This window comes from Pseudopodoces humilis, chromosome 1 (genome assembly GCF_049639895.1).
Source record: "Pseudopodoces humilis isolate 2021_Gansu_Grassland_sample_001 chromosome 1, ASM4963989v1, whole genome shotgun sequence".
In the NCBI taxonomy this organism is placed as follows: Eukaryota; Metazoa; Chordata; class Aves; order Passeriformes; family Paridae; genus Pseudopodoces; species Pseudopodoces humilis.
Window position 1 is genome coordinate 38849097 of NC_142200.1, and position 26034 is coordinate 38875130.

General features: G+C 36.3%; 1 protein-coding gene across 1 annotated transcript; it reads left to right on the forward strand.

The window, feature by feature from the left end:
• On the forward strand, positions 1-26016 carry TCEA1 (transcription elongation factor A1). Its single transcript, XM_005517161.2, has 10 exons — positions 1-132; positions 5825-5887; positions 10145-10250; positions 18003-18090; positions 19115-19263; positions 21090-21146; positions 21998-22152; positions 23515-23661; positions 24573-24644; positions 25715-26016. Exons 1-10 carry the CDS (start codon positions 64-66, stop codon positions 25721-25723), a joined length of 915 nt encoding a protein of 304 aa, XP_005517218.1. The 5' UTR covers positions 1-63; the 3' UTR covers positions 25724-26016.
• Positions 26017-26034: the final 18 nt, after the last annotated feature.

The following is a 26034-nucleotide window of genomic DNA, read 5'->3' on the forward strand; positions in this document are numbered from 1 at the left end:
TGCCTGGCTCCCGCGGCCGGCGCTCGATCCGCGCTGCCTGGCGCCGCCCGGGCCGCCGCCGCCATGGCCACGGAGGACGAGATCATCCGCATCGCCAAGAAGATGGACAAGATGGTGCAGAAGAAGAACGCGGTGAGCGCCGGGACGGGACGGGACGGGGCGGGAGGCGGATTGGCGGCGGTGCCGCGGGCCCCGGCGCGGCCCCAGCCGGCCCCGCGCTCCCTCCTTCCCGCGGGCGCGGGGCCTGTCCCTTCCCGCCGCCGCGTTTCCCCGCGCTGCCCGGCGGCCTCGGCGCTTCCCTCGCCTCCCCGCGGGGCTGCGGCGCCTCGCCCCGGCCCCGCCAGAGGAGGGGGGCCGGCAGCCGGTTCTGCTCCTCGGCGGGAGCGCCTTCGGCCGAGAGGAGATTCCCGCCCGGGCAGCGGCCCTGGCTGGGAGCGGCTGCGCTCTCCGTTTCCTGCTGGCTGAAGCCGCGGTGTTGGCCTTGCGCGGGGGAAAACCTGTCACCCCGAGGAGAACGCCTGCGGAGATGGCCTCCTGTGCTGGGGGCTTGTCGCTTTTAGGTCTGAAGGCTGGAGTTTTTGGTGGGATGTAAAAGCTAAGATAGGAGTGAAGAGCCCAAACCCAGCTGCGGCAGGGCCGGAGTTGAGTGGGTAAACTTCACAAACAGATGAGGAATGTGAGCCTTGTGTCTTTTTTTTTTTTTTTTTTTTTTTTTTTTTTTCTTTTTGTCTTTAACCTGCAACACTTCTAATTGTATTTATTAATCTGGAGAATAACTTGTGCCTCAGAACGGAGGAAGAATATAATTAGATAGGATTCAGTTGTCTTAAGTGTTATTGCCATGTATGCCCTTCGTACAGAACTCAGATAACATATGGTGTTTGTACCTTGCCTACAAACACATCAAAGTAAGTAAAATCGGAGTGTAGAGCAACAGCCAGATAACTGATCATGGTTATACATTAAATAACATATAAGTAGGTTGTAAACTCTGTTTACTACTTCTTTATCGGGTGGCACATTGTTATTCTCTGGAAATTTTTGCTTGTATATGTGACTGTTGTTCTTCCTACAAGGTACCATTATATACATAAAGCTAAGGGTTTTTTTCTGCGTGTTATGACAGTGCATTAAAAGCTTAGTATCAGTAATAGTTCAGAACTCAACACTGTGGAAATCCACTTTATAGAAGTAGTTTTATTATTGCTTAATACTGGACAGTATAAAGAGCATTATTAATAATATTTGCATGTTTATAGAAATACTCATTGTATTAAACCAATGAGATTTGTTCAGAATACAAAAAATTCATTGTAAGTGCACACATGCCATGTTTCAATCTCTGAGGTTCCATAATATGTCATGGTTTAGCTCTGATATATTTGAACTCTCAAATGATACATTGTGGTGGCAAGACCCTTGTCTAGAGGAAATAATATTTCATGACTGGCATTTATCAATTCCATTATTTTCCCCTCTTTGTTTTTATTTGTATTCTTCATGTGTTTGAGCACAAAAACATTTGCTGTTTCACCTTCTCTAAAACTGAAGTAGTGGCTCTCTCATACAAGGTGTTGAAAGGGTGAAAACTTATTGACTGAAATGCTTAAATATCATGATCATGAGAATGATAAAGGGCAACCAGCCTAATATTATTTGGAAAACTTCTGATAACAGAAACAAAACAATAGCTCTCAGGTAGTATGAGAATGATGTTGGTCCCGGGGAGTAGCCATACCAGGGATGCTGCAGGTGACCACAGAGCCACCATCACTTCTCTGTGATCTGAGAAGCTTAGGAGTTTGGATAAAATTTCTAACAGTAGCTGGGAAGATGTATTCACACTAGCATGTGTAACATAATTAACTTTCCAAGCTCTGGGGAGCGGTGTAGTGACTTCCTTGGGGTCAGTGTAGGTCTGATGTGGCTGAACACAGCAGGCACAGCTGGGCCAGGCTGTGCCTGGATGGAGCCAGAGCTGGACCTTCATTTTCTTTTGTATCAGAGGAGTGAGAATGTGGGAGCACCAAAGGTGTTGGGCTTTTGTACTGTGTTGAAACAGAGCTCCTTCATTCCAGCTCCTTACTACTCACAAGTGGCTCCATTGTTGGGTTGATGTTTTCTCAGTGAAGTGCCACTGTGGCCAAGAGTGGAGATGTGACAGTTCCAAAGCACGTGTGTGTAGCATGATAAAAACCCTTAGCTGTGTCGGAGGAGACGATGTACGTTACCGTTCAAACCAGGAAATGTCTCTGTGTTTTCTTACTAGTCTTTGTCATTTACAAGGTATTTCTTTAATTGCACAAAGTGTTTTGCTACTTAATTTTGCCCTGCAGTTAAAATGTGAACTTTAGCAAAATTATTAAGGTACTCTGTATGAAGAGGTATTTTATTGTCTCACAAGGATGAAGAAGAAATGAGAAATGCATTTTTACACAAGTACCCACTGAATAATGATGCTCTTGACAACCTCTTGTGTTCCTTTCTCCATTTTTACTCATCAGGAACTGGTATTTGGTCGGTGTCTTTGAATGAGAATATTTTGATGAGATGCATTAATAATAAAAGAAAAAAGAAAAGCTTTGATACTTGCTCGTTCTGAAGCTGTCAAGAGTCAGATGACAAGAAATGTTTGATCTCTCATACAAAGGTGACTCTGGCTTGTGGCACAGCACTCTGTGGCATTTCTTTTGATGAGTTAAAAGGACAGGCCATGCAGACACTCTTTCTGAGTCAGACTCTTGGTGATTTGCCTTGACTAAGAATTTAATTGTAGCTGTGCAGATTTCATAACTATGTTAGTGAAATGATATATGTAGTTCTTTTGTTTTGAAGGAGGAAATAATATGATTTAGTATTTAATGCACTGTGCGATACGTATTTCTGCTGTTGCTTCAAATTGAAATAGATACTACTCCTCCTTCAGAACTGTGATTGGATTAAAACCTGTAGTGCCTTCCTTTGAGCTTCTGTTGTATGTAAGTACACCTTTCTTTCATTAAGCTGCTGTAATGAATAGGTATGAAAACTAAGGCTGCACCCATGGATTAAAGAAATCAAGAATGCTTGAGTAAGTTTAAAGAAGAAAATAAAATAGTCTGTTATTAAATGTATACTCCTTCAAATAGAACAGAATTATAACTGGATATCTCTGCTGTCTTCAAAAATGTACTCCATTTTCTATTGCCTGAAGCTCAGGTTTAAAATATGACTATAGAATACCATTCTGTGCTGTTGTGATCTGACCAGCTGAAAGAAGCTGAGAGGAGTAATCTACTGGATCTGTATGAAAATTACTTTGATTAATTTAAGTGACAAGGTAAATTGAAAGTCAGCTAGCCTAGGAGAATGGGACATTGCCTTTCATTTTCTATAAAATTATAGAAATGCCTTTAAAAGAAGACCATTTATAATAATGGTCTTAAATGGTTGTGGTTTTTTTTTGAACACAGAAGTCTTACATTGGGAGAAAAGTAATTACAAGTTATACTGTGCAACTTCCACACTAGTTTTGGGATACAGAGAGCATTTGACTTTATGCTAAGAGAAGTGATTATGAAAAACTGTTCAGTTGGTATGAGTTTAAAGCAAATTTAAATTTAACTTTAAAGCATCTAATTCTTGGTGCACAGTATGTTTAGAGAAGTGAAGGCTTAGAAAGGATTAGTGCATTATCAATTTTGGTACTTTGATACAGAAACCAGCATAAAATGTAGATAACATCTGTTAACTTGGTTTTTTTTGTTGAGTTTGGCTTTTTTGTTTTTGATTTTTGTTTGTGGTTTTTTTTGTTTTTTGGTTTTTTTGTTGTTCTTGTTTGTGGGATTTTTTTTGTGGTTTTGTTTGCTTTCTGGTTTTTTTTTTAATTATTGCATGGTTTGTTAACCTGCTGTGTATCAAGTTGCTAGTATTGGAAAACATTCACTTGGGGAATAATTTGTTTTCACATGTGCAGTTTGGAAGGATATAACAGTCAAAGAAAGTTTGACTAAACTATTTCTAAGATGAGATGAAGAGAGTGTTATTTTGCATTACAGTGTTACTTTCACTGAATTTGCAGACAACAGTAAGCTGTGTTTATTTTGAAATTGCATGCTGTGTACAGTGTGTTAATAATTTAATTGGTTTGGAGGTAAGTCTTAATCGGATTATATTTTTCAAAATGGCACATTGACTTTTGTCATTAGTTTTGGCTAAGAAAATTTTCTTGAATTTGATTTTGTTTTATAGCAGTGAAAATAATTAACTTATTTAGATCTGTGTTTGCACAGAAGAAACCACGCCTATGGTTGTTGAGAGAAAGATGGTTTAGTATGCCAACTCAATTTAGCACCTGAAGACATTTCTCAGTCTTGCATCATTGCTACTAAAATTCTGTGGTTAGAACTAGAGAAGTTTTGTATATCATGAATAAAAGTTAAATGAGGCTTTTGCTGTCATGGCAAAATAGTAAAACTTTAGCTTTATACGTTAATTGAATTTGTGTAAGGTGGTATTTGGTGAAATGTTTGGGTTTGGAGGCTTCTTTGGATCAGAAGTGTTTGAAAGACAAAGGTTGTAGCAGACATTTGAAGGTGTCCAAAGCTGAAGGTTTTTGGATGCGACACTGAAGTTCCACTTCCATCTTTCTCAACCTCCTGATGGTTATTTTATCTTTAGTGATAAAGGTGTAAGACTGCAGACGTAGCAGAATATTTTAAGTTTCCTTGCAACAGGTGTTATATTAGAATTTGATTAGGGAGAATTCAAAAGCAAGAAAAATGCAAAATAACACAGGATGAGTTGAGAGGTAAGAAAAGAAAAGTGAATCAAATTCCACAGATTTGCAAATGGAAATTTTGTGGGATTTATTTCTAAACCTCATGAATTAAAAAGAAAAAAAAAAGAAAAGGTAATGAGCTAAGCCTGAGTGAAACAAATGGCCTCTTGGATGCACAGGTAGTTGTTGCCTCCCTTCTGTTTATAGCTTCCAGGTTCAGCACCACGTGCACTTGAATAACAGCCAAATCATCTCAGCCTTTGGGAGGTTTGTGTAGGCTGACAGCCCACGTGTGCAGTCAGAAGTGAATGGTGCAGAGCTTTGCTGAAGTAGAGTTCATAAATCATCAGGGTTGGAGAGGTTAAAGAGAATTACAGAGCTCACATTTATGCAAACTTTTTTAAAGTAAGGCCTGTATTGCTAAGGAATGAATTGTTAGAGTAGCTGGGTATAGACTTTTATAATGTCTAATAGTACAATCTCTGAACTTGAATCATCTATCTAGAAAGATGCTTACACAGATTTAATTAGTACCTTTCCTAACAGTCTTAGCAGGGAAAAAAGAAAAACCCACAACATGTGGCTTTACTACATCACCACAAATACAGTTAAGGATGATGTCTGTGTATGTTCTATATATATATATGTGCACTATTGATGGGCTGTGCAGAGCTTCTCAATTCCAAGTTCTTGTGCTAAAACTGATGTGGTTGTTCTGAACTGAAGATTGCTGCTGTTGTTTGGATTATATCTGACGCTGTTAAGTGAAGCACCCTTGAAGATGTGTGCGTTAAATAGTAATTGACAGAATGCTTTGACTGTCATTTGAGTTACATGGGGTAAAACTCCCCTAGTCTTTGAGTGAATACTTTGATTTCCAAGTTAAGGCCTGTTAATGTTTAGAGTGTGTGAAGTGGAACATTTCTTTTTTATGTTCTGTGGATAAATTGAGAACTGGTGGTTTGAACCCAGTGTGTGACCCTGAAGTCAGATTTTATTGTTGATAATATATTTGAAGTTCCTGATTGCTAAGTTAACTTTTTTATTTTCTTTCTTTTTTTTTAGGCTGGAGCTCTTGATCTATTGAAGGAGCTTAAGAATATTCCCATGACCCTTGAGTTACTACAGGTATGATTTTCTCATTGTTGTTATGTTGCAAATGTTAACTCTGTAATGAAGGTGGAGCCAGCAGATTTGAAAGAAGGTTACACTTTTAAAGTAGATTCCTAGGTCCAAAGTCCTTGGAAGTATCAGTGGTAATCTAGTCTCACTTCATCTGATTTAGGACACTTATAATAAGTGTTTTTTTCCAGTAGAAAACTCTTAAAGCTTATTTTTCTGATTGAGAGTAGTGAATTTTGTCATGGATAAAGGAGAAGAGCTGCTTACAAATTTACCAGACACAGAATCTTACATTTTAACTCTAACACAAATGTGGTGTGTTTCCTTCCTCCTGAAGAAGAATGCACCTGATTACAGCTGAAAACATCTTTTCTTATGTAGTTAGTTCTGGTTTTGCCTTGTAAGTGAGGAGAAACATAGGTGATACCTTTTAGGCAAGTTTTATTTGACACACACTCCACATCGCCCCTCCATCACTCTGAGGAATGTATTTCTTAAAGTATATTCCTCTTTTACTCTCCTGGGCTGGAGATGGAGGGGTACAATCTCTCCCAGTTGCACGGATGCTCTCACTAATGTTGTTTAGATTTACATCTTTAACAATATTTCATATATTATTTGTAAATTCTTTCAAAAAATAAACTTGGTCAACTTTCCTTACATGTCAAGTTTTAGAGCTTGTCCTGTAATTCATCAGTGAGCAACTTTTGTTCCAAACTAGCCAGAGATTTCCTATCTGTGCAAATTTTAAAATGTCAAGAGTTAAATCTGAGACCTGATTTGCTGTAGTAGCCATTTAAATTGGAGGAGACCAAAAAGTAACTTTTTTCTAAGGGGCAGGTAATGGTCACAGATAAAGAATTAGCTATAAAGTTCAAATTTTAAAGGTGTCAGAAGCAATGACATTTTTGATTCATGTGTCCTATATACTTGCAGAATGTATTTAGTAAGTTATTACTGATACTATTTCTGACAGACAACAGGAACTTTTATGCATGAATGCTAGTACAACTCTAACACTTTGTCCCCTATGTTCAATCTTCTTCTTTAAAAAGAAAACAAACTCAAAGCCCCACAGAAAAAATACCCCACACAAAACAAGAGCAAAACCAAGGAAACCCCTCTGGTTAACCTGATTCTTTGGAGTTTCTTTTTGCAAGTCTTAATGCAAATTATATTTTGCATAAGTATAATGATGTTCCTCTGCCTTTGGAATTAAAAATCTCTCTTCAAGTGCTCTGGAAATTCAAGTACTCTGGGATACTCTTGCAAAGTGCATTGACTGTATCTTAGTTAGGAATCTTTTCATAAATATCCATTGCTGTATTCAAAACAGTTCCACTGCATAAGCTTGGATTTAGCAACATGTTTGGACTCAAATTTACTTTTTTTTTTGAAGCAATGGTGGACTTGGAGTAAGAGTTGAAATGCGAAGTAATCTTACTCATTGCTCTGGCCGTGGATCATTAGTGTGCCACTGTCAAGAAGGGTGATGATCATGAGTTAGTGGAGGCACTATCTTCCTCTGTGTAGATCAAGACTTATGAGAAATGTGTTTGAATTGATGAAATGCAGAACATAAATTAAAAGCATACTTCAATACCCATTTTTAAGAAGTTTTGAAAGCTGGCTACATCAAGAAAAGCCCTGCTAGCTGTTATTCCTGTGTAATACCACTGCTACTGCAGCCTGAAATGATGAGGTCCTCTGACTAGTTTTACAGGCATGTGCAATAGGAAGGTGCATATTAGTAGTCTGGGCTTGTGCTGGTGACTTTTGTTTTTCTTGCCACATGTATTTTCACAGAAAGCTGAAGTGATTACAGGCAATAATACCACTGTGTTACATCTGATGAGTTTTATGTAAGCAAGCTGATCCTTGCTCAGCTAGGCAGTGAGCCAGTAGGTTTCCTCACACAATTTATCTGGTGGTCTGACTTGCAAATCTGTTCAGCAGCTTGATGGCATTAGAGGCATTGTGTCCCTGGTGCTAATTGTGGTTAGTGCACAGCTAAACAGTGAGACAGTCAGGCTTTATTTTAACAAACAGGTTTTACAGGAAATTACACACACATGTGCAGAGCTAGGCTGTGATATGCAGCCCTTGTTAATGGCTTCAGGCTAGTTCACTGGCAAGCAAGCTGTGGAGACCTGGGAATCCAGAGGTGGTTATTCTCCCGTGGTTGGTTTGGCTCTGCTTTGGTCCAAGTGCTCACCAATTCTCTACCCTCATGCACTTAGAATTTAAAGTTGGTAGCACCTCTGCTTGCTTCAATGGTTGCTCTTCCTCCCCAGCTGTGTTCCTTACATTTTTGCTTTTTTTCTGGTTTAGAGAACACCTGTTGCCACCGTGTGCTCTGCTTTGGGTTCAGTCATAGATTACTTCTGCTCAGTGCTATTTGCACCTACTGAAGGCTGCTGGCCACAGTTTCAGTGCTTCAGGGTGAAAATAGCTGTCTTACGCTGTCTTTGATTGTCTTTACTCTGAAAGCAGATGAAAAGTGCTCTAGAATTTAAAGTGGGGAAGAATGAAAATACTGGAGTTTTTCACTTAAAAATGGCAATCACAGGAACAGACAGGAAGACTAAGGAAATTTCAAATACAGTCAGCTGATTTGCCACTAAAACATAGTAATTTTGAGAATATAGCACTGATCTTTTGTGACTACCTGTGCCAGTTAGCAGGCAGATAAATTAGTAGATCATTACTTCCTCTCTTCAGGTAGGAGGTTGAAGTCTTGATCCAGTGCTCTATAAAAGCAAACAAATGAGTTGTTTTTATGTACCGCTTTAAGAAAGCTGGCAGTTCAGACAGTTCCCATAAAATGTCTCGTGTGATCAAAAGAAGAAATTTCTCTAGTTAGTTTTGAGTTTTACTTGAATTTTTTGGATTTTATTTAGCTAAGTAAGTCTGTAAGTTTGTGTGTTTTCCCTTTGCTGATGAGCATAGGCTGTCATTGTGCCCAGGTATTAATTGAAGGTTGGGATTTTTGGTAGATAATTTTTTTACATCTAGATGTGGTATTTTATGGATTTTCAAGGACATGTTATTCTTTATTGTCTGAAAGTAATGTTGAGCTTTAAGTATTCAAAATATCAAGAGAAATGGCCAGTACCATTAATGTGAGTGAGCAGAGTCCATCATGGAACACTTTAGTTACAGGTGAGTAACCATCTGTTTTCTTTAATCCAAAATATGTGTTTAGACCTGATGCTCAGGCCTGAGGTTTGATTGTTTCCTTGGCTGAAATAGCTACGGATTATTTAAGTATGTTTCCAGTCATTTAGCACATCCATGGTGCCTCAGAAAGTGTTGTTTGGGTTGTAAGAAGTAATTTCCATTTTTAGCAAGCTACAAAGATTTAAATTTTCCTTTTAAGAAGAAGGAAGTTTATGATGATCTATTGCAAAATTGAGTAATTTATATTTACTGAGTTCTGTAAATGGTAATGCAACAAAACTGAGTATCTTAACAAATAAAAATGTGTAGTCCTCAGTCAAAATACAAAAAGATAATAAAATCCTTTGTATTGTTAAATGCTTTTCTCCTATTGTGAAGCTAAAAGGGTGGAAATTTTCTCCTTGATACATGAACACATTAGCCATAAAACTTCTAAAATGTTACTGTTGCACTTAATTTATGTCCTCATTTTTTGAGTCTTGAAAGGCATGCATTGTCACTCTCATAATCACTCTGTAGGTGGCAGTAGCGGCAAAGACTTAAAGCTTGTCTTGGCCTTTTCTGATAGGATAGCTCATTCTTTAAAATCTGAAACACAGAGAGTTCTGCTTCTATCTAAAGTCAGAACTCTCTGTGCTTAGGATTCTAAAGAATCTCAGTGTCACCAAAACTTTTAGGTACCTAAAACATGCTTTCTCCCAGCTGGTATTACAGCTTTTTCCACAGCCACTAAATGGGAATTCTAAGAGTATGATGTCAGTGAAGAAGTTAGCAAGCTTCTTATAATGCTAAAATATAAATACAGTTCTTAACCCTTGTTCCCACCATCACTGTCCACCCATCCCCAAACTTTTGTGCTGAAGACAGACAGTAGTATTTTTAAAATGTCCATGTTATTAAAATAATTTTTATAAAGGCTTGCAGTATTTTGTCCTGATAATCAAAAGAAAAAAGGAAACAAACACACCACAGAAGAAAAAAGATACTGTAAAAGTTAATGTCAAAGTACAAATTTATATATGCTTATTTGTTAAATTGTCTTCATGTCACTTGTGATAATGTACATTTCTATTTCTTTTGCAGTCTACCAGAATTGGAATGTCAGTGAATGCAATACGCAAGCAAAGCACAGATGAAGAGGTTACGTCTTTAGCAAAATCTCTTATCAAGTCTTGGAAGAAGCTGTTAGGTATGGCAACAGAAATGTCCCTGCTCTTGCATGTTTTAACTGTGTAGCCTTGGTGCTCATCATCGACCCTGCCTTGCTTTATACATATTTGTGTTTTTATGTGAATGTTGAAACTTCCTGCACTGGTGAAATTGGTTTTTTTACTCTTTGACTGTCACCAGGCCATTACCGAGAGAGTGTGTGTAGAGAAACAGTTAATGGATTTTATTTGGGCTGGCAGGCAGTAGGAAATCAGCTTCTCTGACATGATTCATTTCTGAAGTCTCATTACCTGCAGTTGAGCTGGAGTGAATGTACTGCAGCACTAGGCATTAACAGACCTCTTCTTGATTATTGTCTTTGTCAAATACAACAAGTACTCTGAAGAACTGGTGTTAAATCTCATGTGAGAATGTGGAGGCTTTGAAGTTTGGTTATGAAGTGATTTGTGAAGAAAAAAAAACCAGTAAAAATTATGTTGAAATCTGCTAGAACTTACAGGTAGAGAGAAACAGAGCTGCACTTTATAAAACCTTCATAATTTTAAACAGCTTACTAATTAGTGACCTAATACCTTTTGTTTAATTTCCCTTAAAATAATTAATACACTTAAAACCTTTCCGTAAGGATTTTATTCAAGAGTATTTGGTAGTACTTAATATAGCTGAAAACACCTAAATCTCAAAATGTGTTCAGATATTTTTGTTCATGCACTGTGGTGCACTCTCTTTTGTTTCTTTGTATGTAAGTTTAGGTAAATTAAGATTTTTGAAGCTAAAATTTTAAAATAGAAAACACTTTACATTATGATTTAGGTATTTACCATTCTATCTGGAAAAATATGCCAAATACCAGGAGAGTGTGAGTCCCCCTACCATTTGAACTCAGCCTCATTTTTACCAACTGTGAAGTGTTTTATCAGATAAATTATTACTGTCTTGTAAATGACATAGAAAATACTCTGTCTGTGGATAATTTGTCAGAACTTGAAACTTTGATGCTCTCGTAAGAAACAACAGCCTCTGTGGCAAACCTTTTTAAGCTACGTTAAAAACTTTTAACCTACCTACTAATAATGTTAGTTTTAGTAGTTAAAATTAGATGATACTAGACATGCTGGTGAAATACCTTTAAATTCATAATGACCTTTATAGCAAAAATAAATGCCTATCAGGATCTTAGTGTAGGATCTAATCAGAATTAACGGGTAAATAGTGAAAATAATAAACTTTCTATTTTCAAATTTAAATGTAGAAGTCCGGCTTTATTGTATCAGTATGTAAAAGTGGTAAGGTATGTAAGTAGAGAAATTTACTTGCGTATTAGTGTCAGTTACTTTAAAGACTTCTAAAAGTAGCTGCTAGACTGAGTGATACAGCTCTCAAGTTATTAAAATTTATTAGTCTAAGTTTTAAAAACAAAACCCTATCAACATTTGGTGAGAGTTATTTTTTTTTTCTTGGAAGTTCAAAATTTTAATACTACAACTTAACTTAGACAACATAGCAGAGGAGATACTCTCATTTCCAACAGAATTCTCATTGGGAGTGTGCTCAGATGCTGCTCTCTTTGAGGAGTGGGAGATCTGCCTGGTTATCACTGTCCTTTGACTAAACAATTTGCCATTTGTTTGTTGAGAAACTAAAAACAATTGTCTTGTTTTTTTAACACTTGAGTACCTTAAGTCAGTCACAATTGTATTAATGTGTTATTATGTAAAGTTTACTGCTGTTTGAGTGTTCAAACATTTTAACACATGGGGAGTGTCACTCCTTCCTGGAGGGTTTCCATGCTGTAGAAGTCTGGGTGAGAACGTGGTGCCAGAAGGTCACGGCAGGTCTATCTGGGTGTAGGCTGCTGTGCAAAGGAGCAGTCCTGACTTCCCTTCTGCACAGGAGCCTCTTTACTCCGTCTTGTGTTACAACTAATGCTGGAGTGCCTATCCAGAAGACCAGAGCTGGGAACTGACCACTTAAAAACCAATTGTTTTTTTCATTCCTTCTGGCTTAAATTTCAACTATCACTTTTTGGTCCAGCTTGTTTGCAGTTACTGTTTCCTGCACAGGGACTGTAGAAGTAGCAAACAGCTGGGGCAAGGTGGACCTTCTCCTTTCCTAGTTTGCTATAATCAGATTGTTTTAACACAGCTGGGAGACTCTACCTAAGGCTTTTTGCATGAGGTGATGTCAAACATGTAAGGAGCTGGAAAGCAAATAATAAATATTTGTTATTTATCAGAACTGAATACTTCTTGAGGCATTGGGTATGTGACCTTCGTTCATGTGCTAATTTTTGTTACAGAACATATTGTTGTGTGTAAATTATTGTGCTAGCTCTAGTAGAGTTGTGGTAATGCACTTAAAATATAAAGTCAAGTTAATCCTGAAAATATAGCACTGCTTACATTCAAAACTTAGGTAGATAAGTTTTCCATGGCTGTAATGTAGATCCGATAATAAGGCATAGTAAAGTAAATGTTCTGCCTCTTTATCGCTGCTCAGTAACTCATTAGAACATAAAGTTTCATAACTGTGAAAGATAGGGTGTAAGTATGGGTGGGAATCTTACAAAGTACTCTTATTCTGTTTTATCATTAGTTTTGACTTTCTTGGAAGAATACGAAATACCGTATGTTGGGCTGCTTGAGAAATCAGTTTCGATTATGCTGTTTATAGTGCATGTAAAATGGTATGGAGCAAAGATGGCAGCAGAAGCGGACAGCTGTTAATCGTACCAAGCATTGTACTCAGAGCTCTGAAGTCTTTGTGAGTTATTTTTATAAATGACATTTTGAATTTAGGCAAGAATTGTTGACTGTTCAGGCTGCATGTAATGTTCCAGTTCAATGCTATCAAATTTTAGTCTTTAGGAATGCACGGGAAACATGAGAACAAATCAAAGTCAGTTGTGAATCACCAGATCTTTGTGGCTTGACTCGGGCCTTCCCAGGTTACCAATGTTTTATTGGAGGGGTTGGAAGCTGTGCAGCAGGGGGCTTGTGACCATTGTCTGAAGCCACATTGCAAGGTCCCTTTCAGATACTTTCTGAAAGTTAAACTACACAGCAGAAATGGTCACAATTTGCATAAGGAGCTAAATTCAGCTGTCCAAATAAAATGCTGCTCAGTTATAACATTGGATTTACAAATAATTGTTTTGCCAAGTAGCTGAGTATACAGAGTATGCTGTGCAGATAATTAATCTATGCACACTCATTTAGGTTGTCAGGAGTGTTTTTTGTGTTAGAAAAGCAACAAAAATCCCTTAAGGAATATAACTCTCATAATAAATAACTACGTGCTGAACTGAAGAGTATACAGTGAAAAAGAATGTCCAGACCTCTAAGTAAACTTTCATCCTCTAAGTAAACTTTATATAGTAACTTTATTTACTGAACTAAAAATGCAGAATGACAGCACAATATTCTTAACACTAAGTGAGCATCTGTTGCCAATATTGAAAACTAAAAGTAAGGCCACAAACGTTTTGAAATGCCTATTTCAAAGAAGGACATGCCTGAGTAATTTTATTTTAAAAGAGTGTTTATTTGTTAATAATGCTAATCAGGCATCACAGAAGTATTTTACTAATACTACTTTGCTCACAAAATCCTTTGTTATTTCAAACTTGGATTTGATTCTCCTGGAGCCAGCAGGTGCAGTCTAGGACTATCTTACAGGTATGTTAGTGCTGTCATAAGTGAAGTTGTTCAAGGACATCTCAACTTACTGGCTTTGCCAAAAAAAATGTTCCTGGCAAAGCAAGTTCTTAAATTAGAGTGTAATAGCATTTACAAATATTATTTACTATTGATAAGAAGAGTACATGTCTTTGTAAGACATCAAGCAGAATCAAGTGCAAAAACAATTTCAGTAGTTTCATTTTCGTATCTGGTATGAGCTGTAGAAATCACCTCTGGTCAAGTGTATATTTGGAACTGTTCATGTACTGTTAATAGGTCTTGATTTGTTAAGCTAATCAGCAGAGTGATAACAATACACAATGCATTATACTATATAAGAGAAAAACACATATAGTGAATAAGTCCGTGTATCATGGTCTTTTGTCACTGATGATAAAAAAATCTTTAAAAATAGCAAACAGTTCATAATTTGGTTGTTTATATACGGATTTTTATATATTCCTCCTCCCAGTGCTACTACTGAAAAGAAACTTTAATGAACTTACCTTCATGCCTTAGTACATCTTGTAGAGGAATTGCTGACAAGTGTAGCTGCTTGTGCATCTCAAGATTATTTGGTCAGAGTCTGGAAAATGAAGCCTAAATAATTAATGAATGTGAAGGTAATTGTTAAATTAATTTGATACCTGTTCTCTCTTCTCTTTAACTTATTTAAACCAAATACTCAGGAAACTTTCCAAGTCCTGGTGGTGATTCCTGAGTAGGCAACGCACAGTATCCTGCTAAATTAAATTTTCATGTCCTTCCAGGTAATAACTAGTCACCTTTCATTAACGTTTCTGGAAAAATTTTTTACTTTAATATTTTTCTTAATTTGAGATTAGATTTATAAATTAATAATATTGCATCTTTATATTTTTATTTTTTCTTATTACTAGCAAATGTCTAGTGTTGGCTTATAATACAGTTAGAAAAATTTAGGAGAAAGCTATTAATGGCCTCTAACATTCAGATAAATTATGTTATCTGGCTGTATCTTACTACATTAAAATTTTTTGTTCAATAGCACAAGCTACTGTTCTGTCTTATTTGACCCTGGAGAAATTTTTCATTGGAGAAGCTTCAAGTATCTTTCAAATTAATTGCAAGTCCAGGTAGAAACTGCAGAGCAGCTGTTAAACTTTGAATGTCTTATTCCAGTGGCTTATAGTCTGTTCTTGTTCCTACCATGTTCTTTGTATTTTAAAGAAGAAGTGTTAATATAAATTAGCTTCTCTTATAAAAAAACAAAGCTTTGAGTTTTTTTAATAGCCACCTGAAGATGCAGTAGCTAAAACCGCAAAGTTACAATTTTCAGTCCTAAAATTGGTGACAGTTTCCATTTGTTTCTGAAGCACAAATTAGTAAGTTTGAATAGCTGTATGGGGTACAAAAAGGAACTGCACAACTTGTAGTTTATATTATATAAATATTTATAATGTTCTGTAGACTTCCTGAGGTGAATCACATTGGAATTTTTAAAGGCATTTCACAGAAGGGCCGTTTTTTTCCACCTTACTTTGTTAGAATTTCTGTGGTTGTTCATAGTTCCCATTTCTTCCTTTCTATTAGAGTCTGGTCATTGAATGTAAAATAAGCTAATTAGTAGGGACTTTTAATTTGTCAAGGATAATTTTTCTTTCCCCAGAGGATAGATGAAATGCTGCCTAGCAGGCTGTTAATTGCACTCTGTTCTTTTGTCAATACAGCATTTCAATAAAACAAGATACGTGAGTTTAAAGATGGAAAGCATCTTTTCTAGTGCTTTCCAATTTATGATCCATAAGAGCAACTTAAGCACTTAGGATAATATTAACTTTATTTTCAGCATTCTGAAACTAGATTAAGCAAAAATATCTATAAACTCTTAAGTGATTAAAGAAGCTGTCATTTTGAAGACATACATGGTGAAGATGTCCAGTCTCAGCTGCTCAAGCCTGACCTTGGTTTGAGACATCCTTGCATTGACTGGTCTGCAGCTATAGGAGGAGCTGTGCTTTTATCAGTGTGCTTTGTGTATAGCCTGCCCTCCATAAGGGAAAGAAGCTATTGGGGTATTGGCAGGTGTTGGCAGGTGTCTGTCTGTGGTGAAATGGTGCTGGGCTAAATGGAAGTGTTTGATAAAAGAGATCTGTGTGCCAGCTATACCACTGTGGTGTGTATGCTGCATAATAAACAGGAGATACACAGGTGAGACCTGAATTTGACAGCTTGTGTGCCAGAAAAAAAAGTGTAGGTAAAGGGGCTGAAGCAGAGGTCCTGCTTTGCAGACGTGAGCTGTACCCCAAGATACCTGTTTGATCTACTGGTTTGTCTTAAAGCCTCTGACAGAAATGAGCATGTACTTAAAACATTATGAAGTAAAATGAGATTGGGTGCATATTTGGAGCATCTGTAAAGATTATATCATGTAATCAGTTGTTGCCATAGAGAGAGTGAGTATGCATGTTAAAAATGGGAGTTGTTTTCTTTCTCTTAGTGCACTTTAGTTGTCATAGCAGAGAACTCATGTGATCCATTGGGTTTATAGTCTTGTTTGCTTTCTTAGTTAAATTATTTTATTAAATTGGTATCTTTATTAGGAATTCTTTAAATAACATCTTCAGCTTATTAAAGACAGTCAGCCTGAGTGCATCATCTGTGTTTAATTATCTTCCTTTTCTTAAACAAAATTCATCAAGGATTGAATACAACATTGCAAACAATGGGTGAGCTCTCGAAGGCTGGGGGAATACTCTGGAGAAGTATCTTGTGCTTTTCTGGTTCCTGTTCTATTTTGTGTGTATCTCTTTATAGGTGCAGCTGGAGACAGAATAGTAGATTGGTGCCTGGTCTGATCCAGTGGTGCTGTCTCTACTCTCTTTTTATAATTTTTTTTTAATGAAGTGGTATTTGATTAGATAAATTCCTTAACTCACAGGTTAAGGAAAGGATCAAAATCATGTTCAGTTTATTGTTCCTATAAAAAGAAAGCCAGTACAGTTATTTTCTACTCTATAAAAATTAAAAGCTCAGTGTTTGAGGAGACCCAAATTTGTGTGTTACATACAACCAAGTTCCTCTGAGAAGCACAGGTACGGGGTTCCTCCAGAAGTAAAGATGCTTATAGATGCTTAAACAAGGATTTACATGCTTAGTTCAGGACATCTTTGTTGGCAAGACTAAGCCTTAACAGATTTCCCTCCTTTTCTTGTTCTGCATTTAATTAATTTTAAAGTTTGTAATATATTCTTATTCCAATAATACAGTCTACAAATTTAGAAGTGTAATAGCAGCTTTATAAGGGCTCAGAAAGAGGAATTCACGAAATCTGTCACTCAGTGATGCCAATCTCACTAGGTTTTCTCTGTAGGCAGCAGAGAGCCAGCCTTTCTAGAGAACAAATCAAAGCAGGCACTCAATTTATCCACTCTGAAATCCTCTTTACAATAGAAGGGTGTATGCATTCTTGCTGTGCTGGAGTTAAATGTTGTGATTGCTATTTTCCATAAAGACTTTTGTCTTTATTCGTTACAAAATCGTAGTGAAATATAACCTTTATGGGAATTGCAGATTCAAATATATTTAAATACTAAGGCAAATAATTTAAGTGCTATCACAGAAGATACTGTCTGTGTGTCTGGAAAACTCATTCAAAAATATGAAAATTACTTTATATTTTGCCAGCAATGGTGTCTTACACAATATAATTAAAAAGAATGGCATGTATGTAGTAGGAACTTAAGTATATAAAGCATGGAAGACAAATTCCAGAGACTTGATGCAATACCTAGGAAGTTACTGTCTACCTAATGCAGGAGTGTTGGAAAAAATAAATCATGGAAGTCTATGTTTCCATCATGTTTTCACTACCAGTTTAAGCAGATGCTGGACTTGACTCGAAGGATCCTGAAGTGTTGTCATGTTTTCCATTTCCTGCGTTGGGAGGGTGTTTGGAAGTGGAAGGCTGTACTGCGAGAGAAGGTCAAAGCGGAGAGTGGGAGCTGATAGCATTTCCAAGTGGTTCAGGAGAAATCATGATATTTTACCGCTGCTTTAAATCAGTTACTATTTCTGGGTAGAAGAGAGTTTCTCATGTTTTGTATTTCCAGATGGACCTTCAACTGATAAAGATTCTGAAGAAAAGAAAAAGGAGCCTGCATCTTCCTCACAAAACAGCCCTGAAGCCAGAGAAGAAAGGTGCTTAATTCTTATTGGCTGTGCAAATAATCCCACTCAGTTTAAATTGACATTAAACTGTTTGGTCCAAATTTGTCATATTACAGACAGCTGCCATATACTTTTCTGAAAGGCAGAGCTATACAAGAAACAGTGTGTTGTTGGGGAAATAAACTGTGCTACTGTTGACATGAAAAAAAAAGAAAGACATAGGTCAAGATATGGCCAGACAAGTTTATTGTTTATTCCATCTGTTGGGTCTGTCAAATACTCTGTCCTTTCTCAGTACTAGCACCCAGCTTTGAGAACTGTAAAACGACTTTCAGCCTCTGCTTTGTGGTAATTGCATATGCTTCTTCTGTATGTTAGCTTTTATGTTTAATAAACATTGCACTTTTTTTGGTAAACACAAAATATGTTACCAGAAAAAAAGCCTACATTAATGCCACTGCAGGAGATGAAGAACATTTACAAAAGACTATTTGCAAGCCCATTTCTTCTATACATTTTTGAGTTTAGTGATCTCTGTTCAGCAGCCATTTTAAAATTGAAGCTTAACCTCTAACTGTATGTCCAGATGGAAGCTGAAAACTTGGTTTACAGTTTGCAAAACTGTATAAATTGAGGGGGGGAGGGGTATGACCATGACACCCCTTCAGTACAGTAAGCAGATTGAATGCAAGGCATTTGCTGCAGAGTGAATGTTGGTGTGATGTATCGTCACTGTTTTATAAAGTTCCGTGGGAGGAAAAAAAGCTTTCATGTTAATGTAAAGAACTGAGAATTAAAGCTTATGTGCCACATAATGGAATGAAATACCTGCTATGTCTCTATTGTGTGGAATACCCTAGTGAATAGTCTAAAGACACTTTAGAAATTGTATTGACTCTAGAGCTATAAATAACTTTAAAAAGGTGGCCTGTGTTCTTATTTTCGAATGCCATGAAATGGATGTAGCAAAAGACCCGTATTTTGCCCAGAAACAAAGTTATTTGAAGAAGGGGAAAAAAACATTGATATTGGTTTTCATTTTGCCTTTCTTTAGCAGTTCAAGTAGCAATTCCAGCAGCAGGAAGGAGGAGGGTAGTGCTCCCTCAAATTCTTTCATCCCTTCTTTTCCCCGGGCACCAAGCACTTCAGACTCTGTAAGAGTGAAATGTAGAGAAATGCTCTCTGCAGCTCTCAGAACAGGAGGTGAGCTTTGTAGACTATCTTTTCAAGTTTAACTATTTCCTTCACTGTTTTTGTCTTTCCCACTCTACCTGTTCTCCTGCCCTGTAGGGTAGACTAAACCCTCTTTGTGTCCATTTGTGTGTAGACCCATAAACCAGTTCACCCAAGCTGCAAGTAATGAGTAACCTTGACAGCATGGGAATGTTTCAAAATGCATTTTTGTTGCTGCTAATTCAGGACATTTTGTGGCTCAATTCATCTGATACCTTGCCAATAGGGGATCTTCTTTTCAGGAATGTTATTGCCTCCTTAATTCTTCATTTAAATCTTTTTGTAGAGGCTGCTATTTTTTTTGTCTCGGTCTTTTTGACTGAGAGGGTGTGGCTATATACAAGACTGCCTTTCTTACACCAGAGGTCCTAGGAACCTTCAGATTTTAGTTTTTGAAGGCTGCCTATCTATTTTGATTTGTTCTTGACATTTCAGCAAGATGCAATAAGAGAGTCTTGCATTGCTCTTAACTTCGATGCCTTTTGGGTATCTGTAAATTCCTTGACTGTTTGGGGTTTTTTCTTTTTATCTCTCATGTATGCTTGGGTGTCTTTAAACCGACAAATTGAATGATTTGCTAGATAAAGAGCAAATTGAAAGCTAGACTTTTCAGATTTATCTGATTTTTTTCCTGGTGCATTTTTCTCTTTATCAATTATGACCCAGCTCCTGTTTCTCTGTTCATATCTTAGTGTAACTTGGCCCACTGTAAGTAGACTTCTGAATCATCTGTGTTTACTCTCTTCACTCCTTTATTCTTTCTTTTAATTCATATAAATTCAGGTATAGACAATAGGCAAAGCTGACTAAACACCATGAATTTGTGGTCATCTGGATATATAGTTCATAGACTTCTTTTGGGAGCAGTCACATCTTAGTATCATAGCATCTTAGTATTCATTATTCTGTATAGTCTTCATTTTAGATAGTTTTCCAAAATACTTTTTTGCTTTGTTGCTTTTTGCAGCACATATAAACTGATATTCCATATCAAAAAAAGGTTATTTTTTTATTTTATGGCCTTTGGTATGAGATCAAAGGACAAATTATATTTGGATTACTCACTGAGATACACCCATACTGAAACGAGGAGGCAAACATTGTATGTAATTTGTTCTTAATCTGTCTTGGAAAGGTAGATTTCTTTGTGAGGAAGTGTTTTGGTCAGAAACAGTAAACAGTTAATTTGAGACATTTTAGTTGAAGTGTTGTATTGCCTTCAAGACTGCTGTGGTCTATTTCTTCTAATTTGCATGTTTTATGACACGTCTCTGCTTTGCAGTTAAAAAAAAAGTCTAATAAGATTGTTTGTTATTTAATTACTATGTTTCTAATGAAATCTTTCTCTTCCATGCATGCAAAACATTTATTTGCTTATTCTTGTATTGTGTGGACTAAAACAATTGATTAAACACAATATAAAATGTTTCCCTTTTATAATAGCCTGTTCTGTGCACAGACTGTGGAGATGGGAGACATGCCAACCCTTTTGGAATATTTTAGATTTTTCTGTATAGCAATGTTTTTTGTTTCTATTTGTGTTTACAATTAGGTGTCAGACGTTTTTTGGTTTTTAAGTGTTTTTAACTCTTAAACTTCTGTTCTGCTTCTTTCATTTATTTGTGTTCTTCCAAGTAATAAATTTTGAAAGTTTAAGTACACAGTAAATTAAAATTACATATATAAAAAGGTGTTTTATAATTTGCTGAGTTTCAGAGTTCTGGAACTATAGGGATCTCAGGTATATAGAATACAGAGTGTCAGGTTGCTAATATTTTATCATTTGTTTTCCTCAGATGATTACATTGCTATTGGTGCTGATGAAGAAGAGCTGGGTTCTCAGATTGAAGAAGATATCCTTTGTTGTATATCTGTGTGCTCTAGAGCAGGAGTGTTTTTAAAAACCAGTAATTTTCAAATTAATTAACTTGATCTATATATTGAATGTTTTTGTATTTCATATGAAACAAAAATGGCACTGTGTTCAACACATCAGTACATAAATTTAGTGTTTAAAAAACCAGCCCAACCTAAATGATTTGCCTTAAAATATGTAGGAATGCATGTAGGTGAGTGTGAGTGGGTTCTTTTCGGCTCAATATGTTTTCCTTGTAGCAGCAATATTATATCTTAGTGAAGCATTCTTACATAAAATGCTGGGCTCTTCTACACTGTTTAAAAATCTTTTCTTGTTAACAGTCTTAATAATTTTCTAGTGTCTTTATTTAATTTTCTACATGTTTATTTCTAAATGGATTTGCAGTTTTAAAAAGAGTGATATGTTTCAACAGTTCCAGAACAGAGATCTGCGCTTCTTTTTTAACAAAAGAAGAAAGTGTTAGTGAGCTGTCATTATTTGAATATTTGGTTCAGAATTGAATTAATTCTCAGGATGAGGTCAATAAACTGGACATAAACTTATGGATGACTTTTCACTGTTACAGTTGAGGTCTTACTGCCCAAAAATTCATATTTCACTGAGCCTGTGCTAAACTATGATTAGGCTTCAGAAGGTTGTGAATTCTGCTGTATTGAACAGGAAAGTAGCTGTTGGTTGGGGTGGGGGGAGAACTTGATGGACAGTGGAGGAGTACACTGATTTAGAACTTGACCCCAAAATGAATCTTTTCTAATTCTCTGTTTTACTTGTTAATGTTTTGCTCTATTTTACTTATCCATGTTTTGTTCCTTAATTCTAAAGCACCTATTTTTCAAGAATTAAAAAACACTGATATGAAATACAAAAATAGGGTACGAAGTAGGATAGCGAATCTCAAGGATGCAAAGAACCCTAACCTAAGGAAAAATGTATTATGTGGAAACATTCCTCCTGACAAGTTTGCCAAAATGACAGCAGAGGTAAGTGAAGCGCAGGTCTTGAACTATTTCCCTCTTGGTCTTACATCCTGGCCTGTGTTTATTAGCCACAAAAGTAATTTGTGTAAGCTGCCCACAGTTCTGAAAGACTGTGGCTTTTTTCTGGCTTGCAGAATCTGAATTACAGGGCTGTGTTGGGGTAGAGGCCATGAAATTGTCTTTACAAGTCAAAATAGATCTAGAAAGTCAAATGAAGAAATAGATTTTATGGGAGAGGAAAATGAAGATGCATCTTGTTAACATTTGTTTCAGTTCTGTAGTTCTGCTTCTGTGTGTTAGGTTCTGCCCCCTCACATGAGGTATAAAGGAGTGCCTTGGAGACTGAGGGGAATTATTATGGTCAACTAGTGCAAATCATGACTAACTTTATTCCAAAAGAAAGTTGTGGTGGGTTTTTTTTGTTGGTTGGCTTTTTTATTAACTATAGTTTCACATAAAGGTTAGGGCAAACAGAGGCTGGTGAAAGAATGTGTAAAAAAAGCAAGTTTTACCTTCAGTATGTATTTTCATTTTCTTTGTTCTACATGTTTATGTACATATGCACAAACATATGTTTTCTCTTGTCCAGTGCATTGATTATTGTTTTGGATTAAAATGTCAATGGCTAAAACCCCCTTAAGTGTTAAGATTACTTCTGAAGTGAAGCATTGATACAAGATTTTCATTCCACACCTACATGGAATGGTGAATAAAATTGTATTGAATAAAAATGTAATAAATTGGTTTTGCTCTGCACACTTGATTGCTAGACCTTCTGGGGATCTTGTGCACTAAGACTATTTTAAGAGAAAAATAAAATGGGTGATTCTGAACTATTTTGTTAGTGTTTAGAAACTAAGTTTATATGATTTCTGGTAACATATGCTAAATTATGGCTGTACTGTATTTATCAGTACAAATATGGAAGTAGTCAAAATAATGTAAATTTTTTTCTATAATAAATGTTATGTAGGTCAATGAGCTAATTATCCAATGATCTGACCTAGGGAGAGCATCTTTTTTGCCTCTTTGGAGAACTTTTTTAAGTCCTCTATCTTGCCTCGCTTAAGTTTCTGAACTTCTGAAGTGTATTTACATAGAAATGTTTCTAGATGTTTGATGTTGTACTTTTTTTTTTCCCGACTGTGTTAAAAAGGAGAACATTTTTAACTTCTAGTAGCTTCTGTGCTGTGAAATATCCCAGCTTAAGTCTTGTAAAATTAAAAATGTGTAGAATTACATTGCTCTTCAACAGAGTTGTTGTTCATGGATTCTAAATAAAAAATTGTATTGGCTGGCACTGTGGTAGCTTGTTTTAAAGCTAAAACTCTCTAGTAAACTCTGTATGCTCTTTGTCCTTTATAGGAAATGGCAAGTGATGAGCTGAAAGAAATGCGCAAAAATCTGACCAAAGAAGCCATCAGAGAGCACCAGATGGCTAAAACAGGAGGTACCCAAACTGATCTGTTTACATGTGGCAAGTGCAAAAAGAAGAACTGTACATACACCCAGGTGTGTGATTATTCAGACTCCTAATTTTCCTTTTTCAAACCTTAAGTCCTATATAAAGATACTCAGAGAAAAAAATTGGTATTGCAAAATGAACTTTTAACGAAATGCTGACAAATTACAAAATGTGAAGATAGCTGGATCTACTTAGTTGTGCTTATGTAAAGCAAGTTTGTTGTATTTATTTGCCAAAAATTTTATGTAGATCGAAGCCGAGTATCTGTATAGATTGAAACTTCACTTTCTTTGCAGTGCTGAATTTTTGCTAACTCTTCTTAATACATCATATTGATAAGGGGTTTATGTGGAGGAGAGATACTGTTTTTAATGTGCATAAGCTTATTTTTACAGAGGGACTAAATAGCAGAAAATTATATATACATAGATACACATGCATATTTTTTGTATATATTTAATGTGCCATTTGAGCAACACTAGACCCTGATTTACAGTCATTCCTACAGCCACAGAAAGGGTGCTTTAATTTGTTTAACAGTGCTTCAGGGAATGTAATTTTCATCATAGGATCAGCTGCGTTTATATTTTATATTTATCAACTGCTTTAAATAGCAAGCTGTTTTTCAGTCATGAGACTTTTAAGCCTTTGCATCAGTAAATGTATGTGAAAGTGTACTGGACGTTGTACTTTTAGTGCAGAATCTGCTCCTAGAAATACGTGCACAGTTTCAATGCAGGAATTGGTATTTTACTGCTACTAAATCTCTCAAAATCCGAATATATATAGGGAGGCAAAAAGCCCAGTTTCAGTTGATACATAAAGTTAACTTGTATTTTTATGCAAATTCATTTCCTTAATGCTAAACTTTGATTTAAACAGTTACATTGAACACACACTAACAAAAATTGAAGATACTAATTTTCCTTTTCCGCTCTGGCTCTTGCCTTTGCCAAAGGTTCAAACCCGCAGTGCTGATGAACCCATGACAACGTTTGTTGTCTGTAATGAATGTGGAAACAGATGGAAGGTAAGACTGTTAGACTGCTCTACATATTTGATAGCAGGCAGCCAGCCTCTGTGGTTAATTTGGGTTTACAGTAAATGTGACAAACCATTTTCTGTTCACTTTTAGTTACTTCTTAACCCATTAGTGATATTGCAAGTAGAGATCGCAAAATAGCTTTAAGTTAGAAATGTATTTTTCACTGAAGGTGTGAGATCTCTCAAGTAGGTTGGTGCCAAAGGAGGGGAGAAGTCAGGACTTAGTCCTTGCAACATTTAGTTACAATACTGCTTTGCCATACCATGTGGTGACAAGCTAATCACTGTGTTTTTGCTTTCTTTACCCAAAGTTCTTTTAACTGGTTTTAATCTCTGCTTTGGTGAGTGTAAAAGGCCTTTTTTAGACCTTTTGTTGTTATTGTTTTCTCTGTTTTTTTGCTATTCTGAAAAGAAGAAGCAATAAAAACAGAGAGATGACTGCTGTTGTATTCCTGTGCCAGGATAAGTGTAGGGCAGTGATAACTTAATTGAATATTTTTTTCAAGTTCGGGAAACAGGAATTTATAAAGTTTCTAAGAAACACTGGTAGTTGAATAAAATGGAGAAACACTTGTTTACTTGAAGGCCTGTAAAATTTACAGGTTAAGGTGTGATTGCATACCATAGGAAGCATGATAACCTCATTCTCTTATTTTTCTACGTTAAGAGCACTGCAGCTCTGTAGGTCCGTGGCACGGTATACATTAACACTGCCACATAAAAAAATATTTTATGCATCTTGGTTTACATAGCTTATTGCTGAATATTGTTCAAATATGTGCTCTGAGATACCTAAATAATATATAAAGCTTAGAAATTGTTTGATGGAATTGCTTGCACTACTGCAAAAGTACGTTTGTCCTTAAAACCTTTTGTAAGGCGGCAGTTGCAGCAGTGTCTGTATACAGATGCCTGAAGGAATGGTTAAAATATAAGAAAATGCTTTAATTAGTAATTTCCATATCCTAAATATGGTGTTGTATTTCTTTTTCCTCTTGCAAAGATTTAGAACTAAGCTGTATGAAGATCTCATAAAAAATTCTTTTCTTTTGACAGTTCTGTTAGAAGAAGAAGTTGTCAAGACATCTGGACCAGTATGAACGAGGATTTTGTAATTAGCTTTAAAAATTAGGCTAAGCATCTAGCTTCCTGCAAATGAGAGGGTTTTTTGTTTTTTCTTTTATTTCAAAACAGCATACATGCCTCAAGTTAGCCTTTGTTTTGACACAACCATCATTTCCTCTAATGCCTTCCTATAGCTGGTAGTCAGTAGGGCCAGGTTGCTCAATTGTTTGGTGAATTTTAAAATATTTTTTCATTTTTATAAGTAAGTTGACATTAAACTTTTACCAGTTAAACATTTTGTAACTGTCTTG